Raw genomic sequence first — 11,698 nt, forward strand, 5'->3', positions numbered from 1 at the left:
AAAATAACATGAGTTTTAATAGAAACAGGAATTTTTTTTTTTTTTTTTGACAGGCAGAGTGGACAGTGAGAGAGAGAGACAGAGAGAAAGGTCTTCCTTTGCCGTTGGTTCACCCTCCAATGGCCGCCGCGGCCAGCGCGCTGCGGCCAGCGCACCGCGCTGATCCGATGGCAGGAGCCAGGAGCCAGGTGCTTTTCCTGGTCTCCCATGGGGTGCAGGGCCCAAGCACCTGGGCCATCCTCCACTGCACTCCCTGGCCACAGCAGAGGGCTGGCCTGGAAGAGGGGCAACCGGGACAGAATCCGGCACCCTGACCGGGACTAGAACCCGGTGTGCCGGCGCCGCTAGGCGGAGGATTAGCCTAGTGAGCCGCGGCGCCGGCCTTTTTTTCTTCTTTTTTGAAGGAAAAATTTTGTTGGAAATATATATCTAAGTAAATGACATGAGACCTTTCTTTTCCCTTCAATTGGTTTATATATCTCGGATAAATATGACTTTTCTGCTAGAACAAGCTAAGGCTTGTTAATATCAGTCCTTTCCATTATTTTATTTTTGAAGATATAAATACCGGGAAACCTTATTTGTATTTTTCATTTATTTGAGAGACAGGGGTGGGAGGGGATGTGGGGGCAGAGACAGAAAAATCTTCCATCCTCTCTGGTTCACTTCCCAAATGCTCACAAGAGCTGGAGCTAGGCCAAGCCACAGCCAAAAACTGGGGACTAAGTCTGCTTTCCCACATGGGTAGCAGGGCCCGTGTGCTTGAGCCATCACTGATGTCTTTCAAGGTTCACATTAGAGGGAAGCTAGAGGCAGAGCTAGGACCTGCCCTGGTGCCACAATGTGGGAGGTGGGTGTCCCACACAGTGTCTTAGCTGCTCTGCCAGACTCCCGCCCCTACCAGGAAGTGTCACTCATAATTAGACAGGAAAGTGAGGGTTTTTGTTACAGACCACACACAGGTTCAAGGATTCACTAACAGGACTTATTGGAAACTTGCTAAAACCAACATAAGATTCACTAAAAGCTGTTAGACCCACAGTTACAGTTATACAGGGAAAGACTACAGATTAAAATCAGCCAATGGAAGGCGGTGGAGGGGGCAGAATCAGAGGAGTTCCTGTGATCTTGCGTTCACCCCTCCCAGTGGAGCTGTGGAGGCGCGCGGTTCTCCCAGCAGCGGCAGCATGTGGTAGTTCAGAGGGAGTGTGCCGGCAGGAGCCGCTCACGTCAGCCTTGCAGTCTGGAATGACTACTGGGGCTCGGCCTCATAGGCGTGGTTGACTGTGGATGTGGCTGACCTTAGTTCCCAGCTCCTCCGGGGTCAAGCTGATTCGGATGACCGAAGCCCTCTCTCTAAATCACGTTGTAAGCATAGACTTTCTGGCATGGCCTAGGGTGCCCAGATAAGCACTCTAATAAAGCAAGATATTACAAGTGCTTAGCATTTACATCCCAGGAGCCAAGGACAAAAGCCAGCCTTCTCTTTGAGCAAGGTTAATTCCTGACTGTACACCAACCATATTACTCAATCATTTGGACTCATTCCTTCACTTTTTAAAAATATATATTTATTTATTTAAAGGCAGAGTTAGAGAGAGGAAGAGATAGAGAGAGAGCTTCCTTCCCCTGGTTCACTCCCCAAATGACCGTAATGGCTGGAACTGGCCTGGTCCAAAGCCAGGGTTGGGAGCTTCTTCGTGGTTTCTCATGTAGGTGCAGGGTCCAAGCACTCGGGCATCCTCTGCTGCCTTCCTGTGCACATCAGCATGGAGCTGGATCGGAAATGGAGCAGCCAGGACTGGAACTAGCTCCCATGTGGAATGCCGTTGTCACAGGCGGTAGCTTTACCCACTACGCCACAACGCCAGCCCCTTGATCTCATTCCTAAAATATACCAAAAACTACATAGTAACTTGTCATTACAAATTATTTTGGGGGGCTGGCACATATCAGGTAAAGCCACCTCCTGTAGTGCTGGCCCTCCATATGGGTGCTGTTTCAAGTCCCAGCTGCTCCACTTCCAATCCAGCTCTCTGCTATGGCCTGGGAAAGCAGTAGAAGATGCCCAAGTCCTTGGACGCCTGCAACCACGTGGGAGACCAGAAGAAGCTCCCAGCTCCTGGCTTCGCATCGACGCAGCTCCAGCCATTACAGGCAATTGGGGAGTGAACCAGTGGATGGAAGACCTTTCGCTCTCTGCCTCTCTCTCGCGCGCTCTCTCTTTCTCTCTCTCTCTCTGTAACTCTTGACTTTCAAATAAATAAATCTTAAAAAATAAATAAATAAAAAATAAAAATTATTCTGGGGCCAGTATTGTGACACAGTGGGGTAAGCCCCTACTTGTGACACCAGCATTTTATAGGGGCACCTATTTAAGTCCCGGCTGCTCCGCTTCAGATCTGTCTGCTAACATACCTGGGAAAAGCAGCAGCAAAAAGATGGCTCTAGTCCTTGGGCCCCTGCCACCCCCTGGAAAGCCAGAGGTGAAGTTCTAGGCTCCTGACTTCAGCCTCATCCAAGCCCTGGCTATAGTGATCATTCAGGGAGTGAACCAACAGCTGAAAGAAACCTCTCTCCCCCTCTTCCTCTTCCTCCGTCACTCTGCCTTTCAAATAAAAATTATTTGAATGGCCAACTGACAATTCAGTTAATTTTGTTGATTTGAAACCAACTGTCTTATAAAGGGACTTGTACCCATTTATTAGATCCCAGTTGGATACCAGTATTTGGAAATATCGCTTTGATTCCCACCTGGATTTGGCAGTCCAGAATGTGTAGTACAGTTAGATTCCATATGCGTAAAAGGTACGCCTTTACTCTAATGTGAGAGTGGGGCATTAACTACAGGGAGATGAGGAAGAAAGGTAAGCTTTATATTTCCACTTGAGAGGTCCTCGGGCAAATCAGTTTTTTAGGAGGGTGTAGGGTAGTTGATATAGAAATTAATTCCCTTAAAACAACCATGTCTGTATATTTCTGGTAGAATCTTCATGGAACCCTAGCATACTTCACGCTAGTTTGCAGACTACAGACATATGACATGGTTAATCAGTAAAAATGTATATTTCACCTAATTGAATTGTTAAACATTGAAAACCTCTTATGTCCAGAGGCAGGGTAGTACAGCTTTTAAAAGAAAAACGGGCCGGTGCCGCAGCTCACTAGGCTAATCCTCCACCTTGCGGCGCCGGCACACCAGGTTCTAGTCCCAGTCAGGGCGCCAGATTCTGTCCCGGTTGCCCCTCTTCCAGACCAGCTCTCTGCTGTGGCCAGGGAGTGCAGTGGAGGATGGCCCAAGTGCTTGGGCCCTGCACCCCATGGGAGACCAGGAGAAGCACCTGGCTCCTGCCATCGGATCAGCGCGGTACGCCAGCCACGGCAGCCATTGGAGGGTGAACCAACGGCAAAAGAAGACCTTTCTCTCTGTCTCTCTCTCTCTTACTGTCCACTCTGCATGTCAAAAAATTTTTAAAAAATTAAAAATAAATAAATAAATAAAAGAAGAAAAACGAATGCTTAAATACACGTCTATGAGATAGCTGCTCTGCTCTGTGAGTAGCTGTAGTCACGGGGAGCACAGGTGAGATCCTTATTCGTAGACGGTGATAGCCGTATAAGGTGGTAAATGTCACCATACCTGCTGGGAAGGATGGTACCACTTTTCCGTCGGTTGGGCCTTGATTCCCCTGGATCTCTGACAGCTGCAGACCAGGGCCTGGGAGGGCACTGCAGGAAGAGCAGGAGCAGAATCAGTGTACAAGTGGTTGCAAGCAGCATTGCATGACGACCACAAAATACCTGATGCAGCTGACTTGATAAACATAACAGGTTTATCTCACTAGCAGTTTGGGAGACTGAAAGTCCAGATAGGTTAAGTGCAGATGTGGCAACCTCTGTTTGGCTACATCAACCTATGGTGTAGACTGCAATGGCAGGAGCTCATGTCAGACTGAGCATTCAAATCTCAAGCTAAGAGCAGAGAGTAGGTGAGGGGTTTTGTGATGACACTTCTATGAGATCTAGAGAGGTCACAAGAGAACTGCCTTTGGAGAGTATGTCCACAGTGACCTAAGGGCCTCCCAGCAGGCCCGCCTCCCTATAGTGTCACCCTACGGATCGGGTCTTCTCCAAATTCCTCTTTGTTGCTTAGCTATATTATCTTGGCCAAGTTACCTAATTTGAACTTTGGATTCCTTATCTGTAAAAGGAATTTGATACTTACTTGTAGAATTATTTTGAGTTTAAGCTTAGATGACATCTGTAATCCAAGGGTCCCATGGTTTTTATATCTTTTCTGTTGATAGCCAGGTAAGAATATCTAAACTGCTGTCCAGTGTGACAGCACACTTCAACTTCAGAAATGCTTTACCTTCTTCTAATCGTTATCACCTGTTGCTCCAAGGGATTATTCCAGGTTGCTCCTAGATTTCTGAGATGAGTGGGACCGGCATTGTGGTGTAGCAGGTGAAACACCACCTGAGACCCACATCCCATATGGTCACCAGTTCCTGTCCCACCTGTTCCACTTCCCATTCAGCTCCCTGCTAATGGTCTGGAAAAAGCAGTGGAAGATTGCTTGGGTGTTTAGGCCCCTGCCACCCACATGGATACCAGGATGAAAATCCTGGCTCCTGGCTTCAGCCTGGCCCAGCTCTGGCTGCTGCAGCCATCTGATGGGAGAGCGCTCTGTCTCTCCCTCTCTCTGTCTCTTTGTAACTCTTTCAAATAAATAAATAAATATATTTTAAAAAAATAATTCTAAGGTTGCTGTCTTTCATTAAAATAATGTTTTGACTACCTGGTAGTATAGAAGGTAGTATAGAAGAAAACTGCATTTTCTAACCATCATCCTTTTATCCTGTACTATAAAGAAAGACCACCCTGAGATCAAAGCCTTACCTCAGGTCTGATAGTACAAAATAGCAAGTAAAGTCTGCCCTGTTAAACCTGTTTCCTCTGAGATCAAAACCTTTGCTCTCAGGTCCTCTCCCCCCTGAATCCCAAGATACCCAACATCCTCCTCTGCCTACTCTCAAAGGAACCAAAAATTAGAAAATTCAGAAACTAGAAGAATTATGAAACGCTGCTCATGGAAGGCAAGACTTTTTATTAAAAAGAGCACTTTTGAAAAAGGAACGTTTTACTTTAGTTGTCAGTAGTTTCAGCCTCTCTGGAGGAGATCAGATACCTCATCCGAGTTTCTCCAACAAAAGGCTTCGCATACAGCAGAACAACTGCGTTTTTAAGGCTGGCTTTCTGGTACTGCCGCACGTATTCAAGGGACTTAAAGTACTCAGTAATAAGTCTTCAGTAGCTTTTGTTGTTGTTTTCAGAAGAGACACTATCAGATCATCACGCAGTGAGTGGGAAAATGGGCTGGGGATGTAGAGACAAGATAGAGCAGGCCTTTGCCAAAGTCCTGGGATCAGCCCAGTGCCCACAGCCTGTGAGGTGGGGATCCAGCGTTATTGAAGCGTAATACGCATACAGAAAAGTACAAATCTCGGACTTTGCGTGTTGAATTTTCAGTGTTTATGTATTTTAAGTTACATGCAAACTTCTGTGATTTGCTTCTGTTTTTCTCTCCAGATCATTTTTATGGTGGGACGTGGCTACCTGTCTCCAGACCTCAGTAAGGTACGGAGTAACTGTCCGAAAGCCATGAAGAGATTAATGGCAGAGTGCCTCAAAAAGAAAAGAGATGAGAGACCACTCTTTCCCCAAGTAAGGAAAAGCTTCAGAGCACCTAGGAAATGAGACTGACGTTCAGGGCCGATTTTCAAACACTTGTTCAGGAATAGTTTATAATTCATGGGTTTGGGATCCATGTAATTGTATTATGTACAGACTTCAGATAACTAAGCACAAGAAAATAATTTTATTAAAGTTAGAGGGGCCAGCGCTGTGGCACAGTGGGATAAACCTCTGCCTGCAGCGCCGGCATCCCATATGGGTGCTGATTCATGTCCCAGCTGCTCCTCTTCCACTTCAGCTCTCTGCTATGGCCTGGGAAAGCAGCATAAGATGGCCCAAGTGCCTGGGCACCTGTAGCCTCGCGGGAGGCCTACAAGAAGCTCCTGGATTCAGATGGACCCAGCTCCAGCCATTGTGGCCATTTGGGGAGTGAACCAGCACGTGGAAAACTTTCCTCTCTGTCTGTCCCTCTGTCAGTAACTCTGCCTCTCAAATAACTAATAAAATATTAAAAAAAAAAAAAGAAAGAAATTTGGGATCCCAATACAAAACTCAGAGGCTTGTATTTGTCCAGCAATTTTTGAAACTTTGGTTTCAGAGCCCTTTTCCACATTTTGTTTTATTTTTGTTGTTGGTTTTTTAAAGATTTTTTATTTATTTGAGAGGTAGAGTTATAGACAGTGAAAGGGAGAGAGAGAAAGGTGTTCTATACCCTGGTTCACTCCCCAGAAGGCCACAATGGCCAGAGCTGAGCTGAGCTGAAGCCAGGAACCAGGAGTTTCTTCCTGGTCTCCCACGTGTGTTCTGGGGCTCAAGCACTTGGGCCATCTTCTGCTTTCCCAGGCCATAACAGAGAGCTGGTCGGAAGAGGATTAGCTAGAACTAGAACCAGCACCCACATGGGATGCTGGCGCCTCAGGCTGAGGATTGACTTACTGCACCGCAGCACCGGGCCCTTTTATTTTTTCATTTGAAAGGCACTGTTAGAAAGAGGGAGAGACATGGAAATATTCCATCCAGTTGTTCACTCCCCAAATGGCCTTAATGGTCAGAGCTGGGCCAGACTGAAGCCAAGAGCCAGGAGCTTCTTCCAGGTCTCCCATGTTGGTACAGTAGCCCAAGGACTTGGACATCTCTCACTGCTTTCCCAGGTGCATTAGCAGGGAGCTGGATCAGAAGTGGAGTAGTTGGGACTTGAGCCAGTACCCATATGGGATGCCAGTGTTGTAGGCAGTTTTACCTATTATGCCACAACACCAGCCCCCAATTTTTTTCTTTAAGATTTATTTTATTTATTTGAACGGCAGAGTTACAGAGAGGGAGAGAGAGAGAGAGAGAGATCTTCCTTCCACTAGTTTATTCCCTAAATGGCCACAGTAGTTGGGACTGGGCCAGGCCAAAATCAGGAGCGTGAAACTCCATCCAGGTCTCCCACGTGGGTGCAGGGTCCAGCCACTTGAGCCAGCATCTGCTGCTTCTCCAGGTGCATGAGGGAGCTGGGTCGGCAACCGGAGTCCCAGCTGTTCCACTGATAATCCAGCCCCAGCTAACAATCTCTGACAAGCCTCGCAGAGAACTGAACTGCTATAGTGCATGCTGTAGTATAAATTCACTGTTTTCTGATGGTTAGGAAGTCCCTGGTAACACCGAAAAAATAAACCTAGGTAAGTTACGATCTCAGAGGGGAAGTGCTGACTTTGCTAGTAAGGCTGCTGGCAGGATTTCAGCAGTGCGCCTTTGGAACCCTCAGTGATTTTCTGTCACTAAGGCACTGTTACAGGAGCCAGTACCATGGCTTAGCACGTAAAACCACTGCCTGTGACACCAGCATCCCATACGTTTACCAGTTCGTGTCCCAGCTGCTCCACTTCAGATCCAGCTCCCTGTTAATGGCCTGGGAAAAACAGTGGAGGACAGCCCAAGTGCTTGGGCCCCAGCACCCACTTTGGAGACCCAGATGAAGCTCCTGGCTTCTGCCTGGCCCAGCCCTAGCCATTGTGGCCACCTGGGGAGTGAGCCAATGGATGGATGATCTCTGTCTCCCCCTCTTTTTCTGTAACTTTCAAAATAAATAATAAGTAACTCTTTATTTAAAAAGTCACTATTACAGGATGAAGCTTCACTGATCCTTGTTTTTTATCAAAAAGCTTTTATTCTTCTCTAAAGAATTAAAGAAGATAGAATTGATGATTTTAACAAATCTCTCAAGGGGCTACCTCAGAAGAAGTATATGAAGGAGCTTCAAAAAGTTCATGGAAGTGAAATCAATAGTGTGTGTCTTCCAAGCACCTGCATGTGTCCACATACTGGGTTTTGTGGTTGTGGTGTGTTTACCGCAGAGGACCTCTGGTTTAAGACTACCAGGGTGAAAGACCAGCATTGCTGACCACTGTCAGCAGGACCCTGCACTGAGGCGCGAGGGTTTCTTATTCATCAGGGTTGCTGTCACTGCAATTACATCCTTAAGTGTGGGGAGCAACTGGGAGCAACTCGGACTAGACTGTTACTGGAATTAAGACTTATTCTATGCATCTGCTCTCCCACAATATGGCGCTGGGAGAGGAGGCAACAGCTTCTACACAGCTGCCTCCAGTTCAGCCAATAAACAGCAGGACCTGCTCCTGATTGGAGGAGAGCAGCGTACTCGGCGTGTGGGTAGCAGAGTTGGGATTGGTGGAAGAGGACTATAAAGGAGGAGAGAGACAACATGCACCAGGAACATCTAACGGGAACATCCGGATAACATCTGAGCAGCCCCCAAGAGAGCCGGCCGGTGGTGTGCCGCTCCCCCGCGGAAGTGGGGAAAGTGGCAGGGGGAACCGCCCTTCCACGGAGGTGGAAGGGACAGTAGCCAACCCGGGAAGAACCAGCAGCAAACCCGGGGAGGGCCGAGCAGATGAAAGAACAGCGCAGGGTCCTGTGTCGTTCCTCCACGAAGAGGGGAAGCGACACAATGGTGCCGTGACTCGGATATGAAGTCTAGGCAGGGTTTAGTGTCGTTCCTCCACGAAGAGGGGGAGCGACACTTAAGCCTACTTTTTAAAATGATATGAAAGGATAGGGTTGGCGCTGTGGCACAGCGGGTTAATGCCCTGGCCTGAAGCACCAGCATCCCATATGGGTGCTGGTTCAAGACCCGGCTGCTCCACTTCTGATCCAGCTCTCTGCTATGACCCAGGAAAGCAGTGGAAGATGGCCCAAGTCCTTGGGGCCCTACACCCACATGGGAGACCCGGAAGAAGCTCCTGGCTTCAGATTGTTGCGGCCAACTGGGGAGTGACCCATCGGAAGGAAGACCTCTCTCTCTCTCTCTCTCTCTCTCTCTCTCTCCCTACCTACCTACCTACCTACCTACCTTTCCTCTCTGTGTAACTCTGACTTTCAAATAAATAAATATTTTTTTAAAAATTTAAAAATAAGGCCGGCGCCGCGGCTCACTAGGCTAATCCTCCGCCTAGCGGCGCCGGCACACCGGGTTCTAGTCCCAGTCGGGGCGCCGGATTCTGTCTCGGTTGCCCCTCTTCCAGGCCAGCCCTCTGCTGTGGCCAGGGAGTGCAGTGGAGGATGGCCCAGGTGCTTGGGTCCTGCACCCCATGGGAGACCAGGAAAAGCACCTGGCTCCTGGCTCCTGCCATCGGATCAGCGCGGTGCGCCGGCCGCGGCGGCCGTTGGAGGGTGAACCAACGGCAAAGGAAGCCCTTTCTCTCTGTCTCTCTCTCTCACTGTCCACTCTGCCTGTCAAAAAAAAAAAAAAAATTTAAAAATAAAATTATATGGAAGGAAAAAAATGCTCAGGCTTCTCAGTGTAACATTTCATCCATCACATAAAATGCATGTGTACATTATTAGAGGCCACTACTTTTAGGAATTATTTTCACCTTTTTAAAAAAGATTTATTTATCTATTTATTTATTTGAAAGAGAGAGACAGAGAGAGAGGTCTTCCATTCACTGGTTCACTACCCAAATGGCTGCAGCTGGGCTGATTTGAAGCCAGGAGCCAGGAGCTCCTGGCCATCTTCTACTGCTTTCCCAGGCCATAGCAGAGAGCTGGATCGGAAGTGGAGCAGCCGGGACTAGAACCGGCGCCCATATGAGATGTCAGCCACTGCAGGCAGAGGTTTAACCTCCTAAGCCACAATGCTGGCCCCCTGTTTTCACATTTTCATTACCTTTTCACACAAAAACAACGCTGTGCCACATAAATCTTAAATGGCTACAGATCTGTATGTAAAAGCATAACTATAAAATATGAAATTGTTCATAGTAATAAGATAGAAAGGTTTTCCTAAGCAAGAGGCAAAGTCCAGAAGTTACAGAGGAAAAGATTAACATATATGGCTGCAGTAACACTTTAAATGTATATATTGTAAATGAAAATAGAAAAATAATTGTAGAGTATATGAAAAAAGTAATAGTTATACAAAGGACTCCTGCAGATCACTCAAAAAGAAAACAAAAGATATTAGCAGGGTATTCACAAAAGAAATACAGATAGTGAGACAACTTGGGGAAAGATGTGAAGACTTCATTGGCTCAGTAAAATACAAAGGCACACCACAGTGAGGTATGTTTTGATTTTTGTCTGTCAATTTGGCAGTATCCAGAATTAAGAACAGTGTTGAGAGAAGGAAAGAGCATTCTTTTTGAAAATTTTAACAATATAGATGGGAATGTAAGTTATTTTTTGGAAGGAAGTGGTGGAATCTATAGATCTAAAATACTCCAAAAAAAAACTTGCTGCAGAACCTACTTCCCTAAGTATTCGTATATACACACAAGAATGTTTACTATAATGGGGAAAATTACAGAGAAAAAGATTAAGATAGCTGTATAGGGGCCAGTGCTGTGGTGTAGCAAATAAAGCCACCGCCTGCATTGCCGGCATCCCATATGGGCACCAGTTCAAGTCCCGGCTGCTCCACTTCCAATCCGGCTCTCTGCTATGGCCTGGGAAAGCAGGAGAAGATGCCCAAGTCTTTGGGCCCCTGCACCTACATGGGAAGACCTGGAGGAAGCTCCTGGCTCCCACTGGGAAGTGAACCAGTGTATGGAAGACCTCTCTCTCCCTGCCTCTCCTTCTCTCTCTGTGTAACTCTGACTTTCAAACAAGATAGCTCTATATAGGGCATGGATGTTAATGAGGGAAGATGAAAGCAGTGCAGTAAAATAGGTGTGGTACGACGCCACGTCAGAAGGTGTGAGGAGAGCTCTGTCTTCACGTGCGTGTGGTTATGCTTAGGAAGGGCCTACAAGAAGGTAGTCTAACTGCGGTTACCCGTGGAGGGTAGGACTTATGAGTCTTACACTGTTTTTGTATTCCTGTTAGGCTTGGAATTTTAAAATTTGTCTAACATCACTTACTTTGTTGCTTTTCTTACACTAATCATTATAAAGATTATAGTTTAACTGTTAAAGGTTTTGCTAGCTCAGGATAACAATAATAATAGTAAAGATTGCTAAAGTTGTGTTGACTGTTATGTGTGCCAGGCGTCGTGCCAGGGCCTTCATACAGATGCCCCATGGTTATGAGCATGCACCATCATGCTGAACACCCTCAAAGGCCAGAGCCCGTTTCCTTGTCTCTTCACATTTGTACATTTCTATGCTTCATGTATTGCTGCCTACTTGTCGAGTTTTTCTGTCTTCACTCTTAGGTTGTCACCTGTCACTTCTCATTCATGTGCCACTAGCAGTTTGGGTCACTGGGTGTCCTACTTTTAATTATGCCAAATTTCTTTAGAGATAGTCATACAAAAATTATACTCCATCTTCCCAAGTAGGACTTGTGGTTTATGGCAAATTAAGTATAGGTTTTGAATTTTTGTATTTACAGCTCCAAGACTGGCAAATGGTCTAAAATATAAATTTAGTTAATTATGAGTTATGTACCTCATATAATTTATAGAAACAAAAGCTGTAGTCACTTGGTAGCTTTCTTTTGTTCTTCAGGAAAAATAATAAAGTGTCTTTAAATGATTTGCAGGTATTTATGAGATTGA

General features: G+C 46.5%; 1 protein-coding gene across 4 annotated transcripts in view; it reads left to right on the forward strand.

The window, feature by feature from the left end:
* The window catches only part of BRAF (B-Raf proto-oncogene, serine/threonine kinase), a 217,744-nt gene that overhangs the window by 187,277 nt on the left and 18,769 nt on the right, over positions 1-11,698 (forward strand). For all 4 annotated transcript variants that reach the window (XR_016231135.1, XM_089328679.1, XM_051835106.3 and 1 more), the window contains one exon: positions 5,593-5,727. Coding sequence is in view for 3 of the 4 variants with exons in the window: in XM_089328679.1 (XP_089184805.1) it covers positions 5,593-5,727 (135 nt within the window). In the remaining variant the exon portion in view is untranslated. The remainder of the gene's footprint in view (positions 1-5,592; positions 5,728-11,698) is intronic.

Source organism: Oryctolagus cuniculus, chromosome 3, assembly GCF_051225735.1.
Source record: "Oryctolagus cuniculus isolate XC-2025 breed Fujian yellow rabbit chromosome 3, ASM5122573v1, whole genome shotgun sequence".
NCBI lineage: Eukaryota > Metazoa > Chordata > Mammalia > Lagomorpha > Leporidae > Oryctolagus > Oryctolagus cuniculus.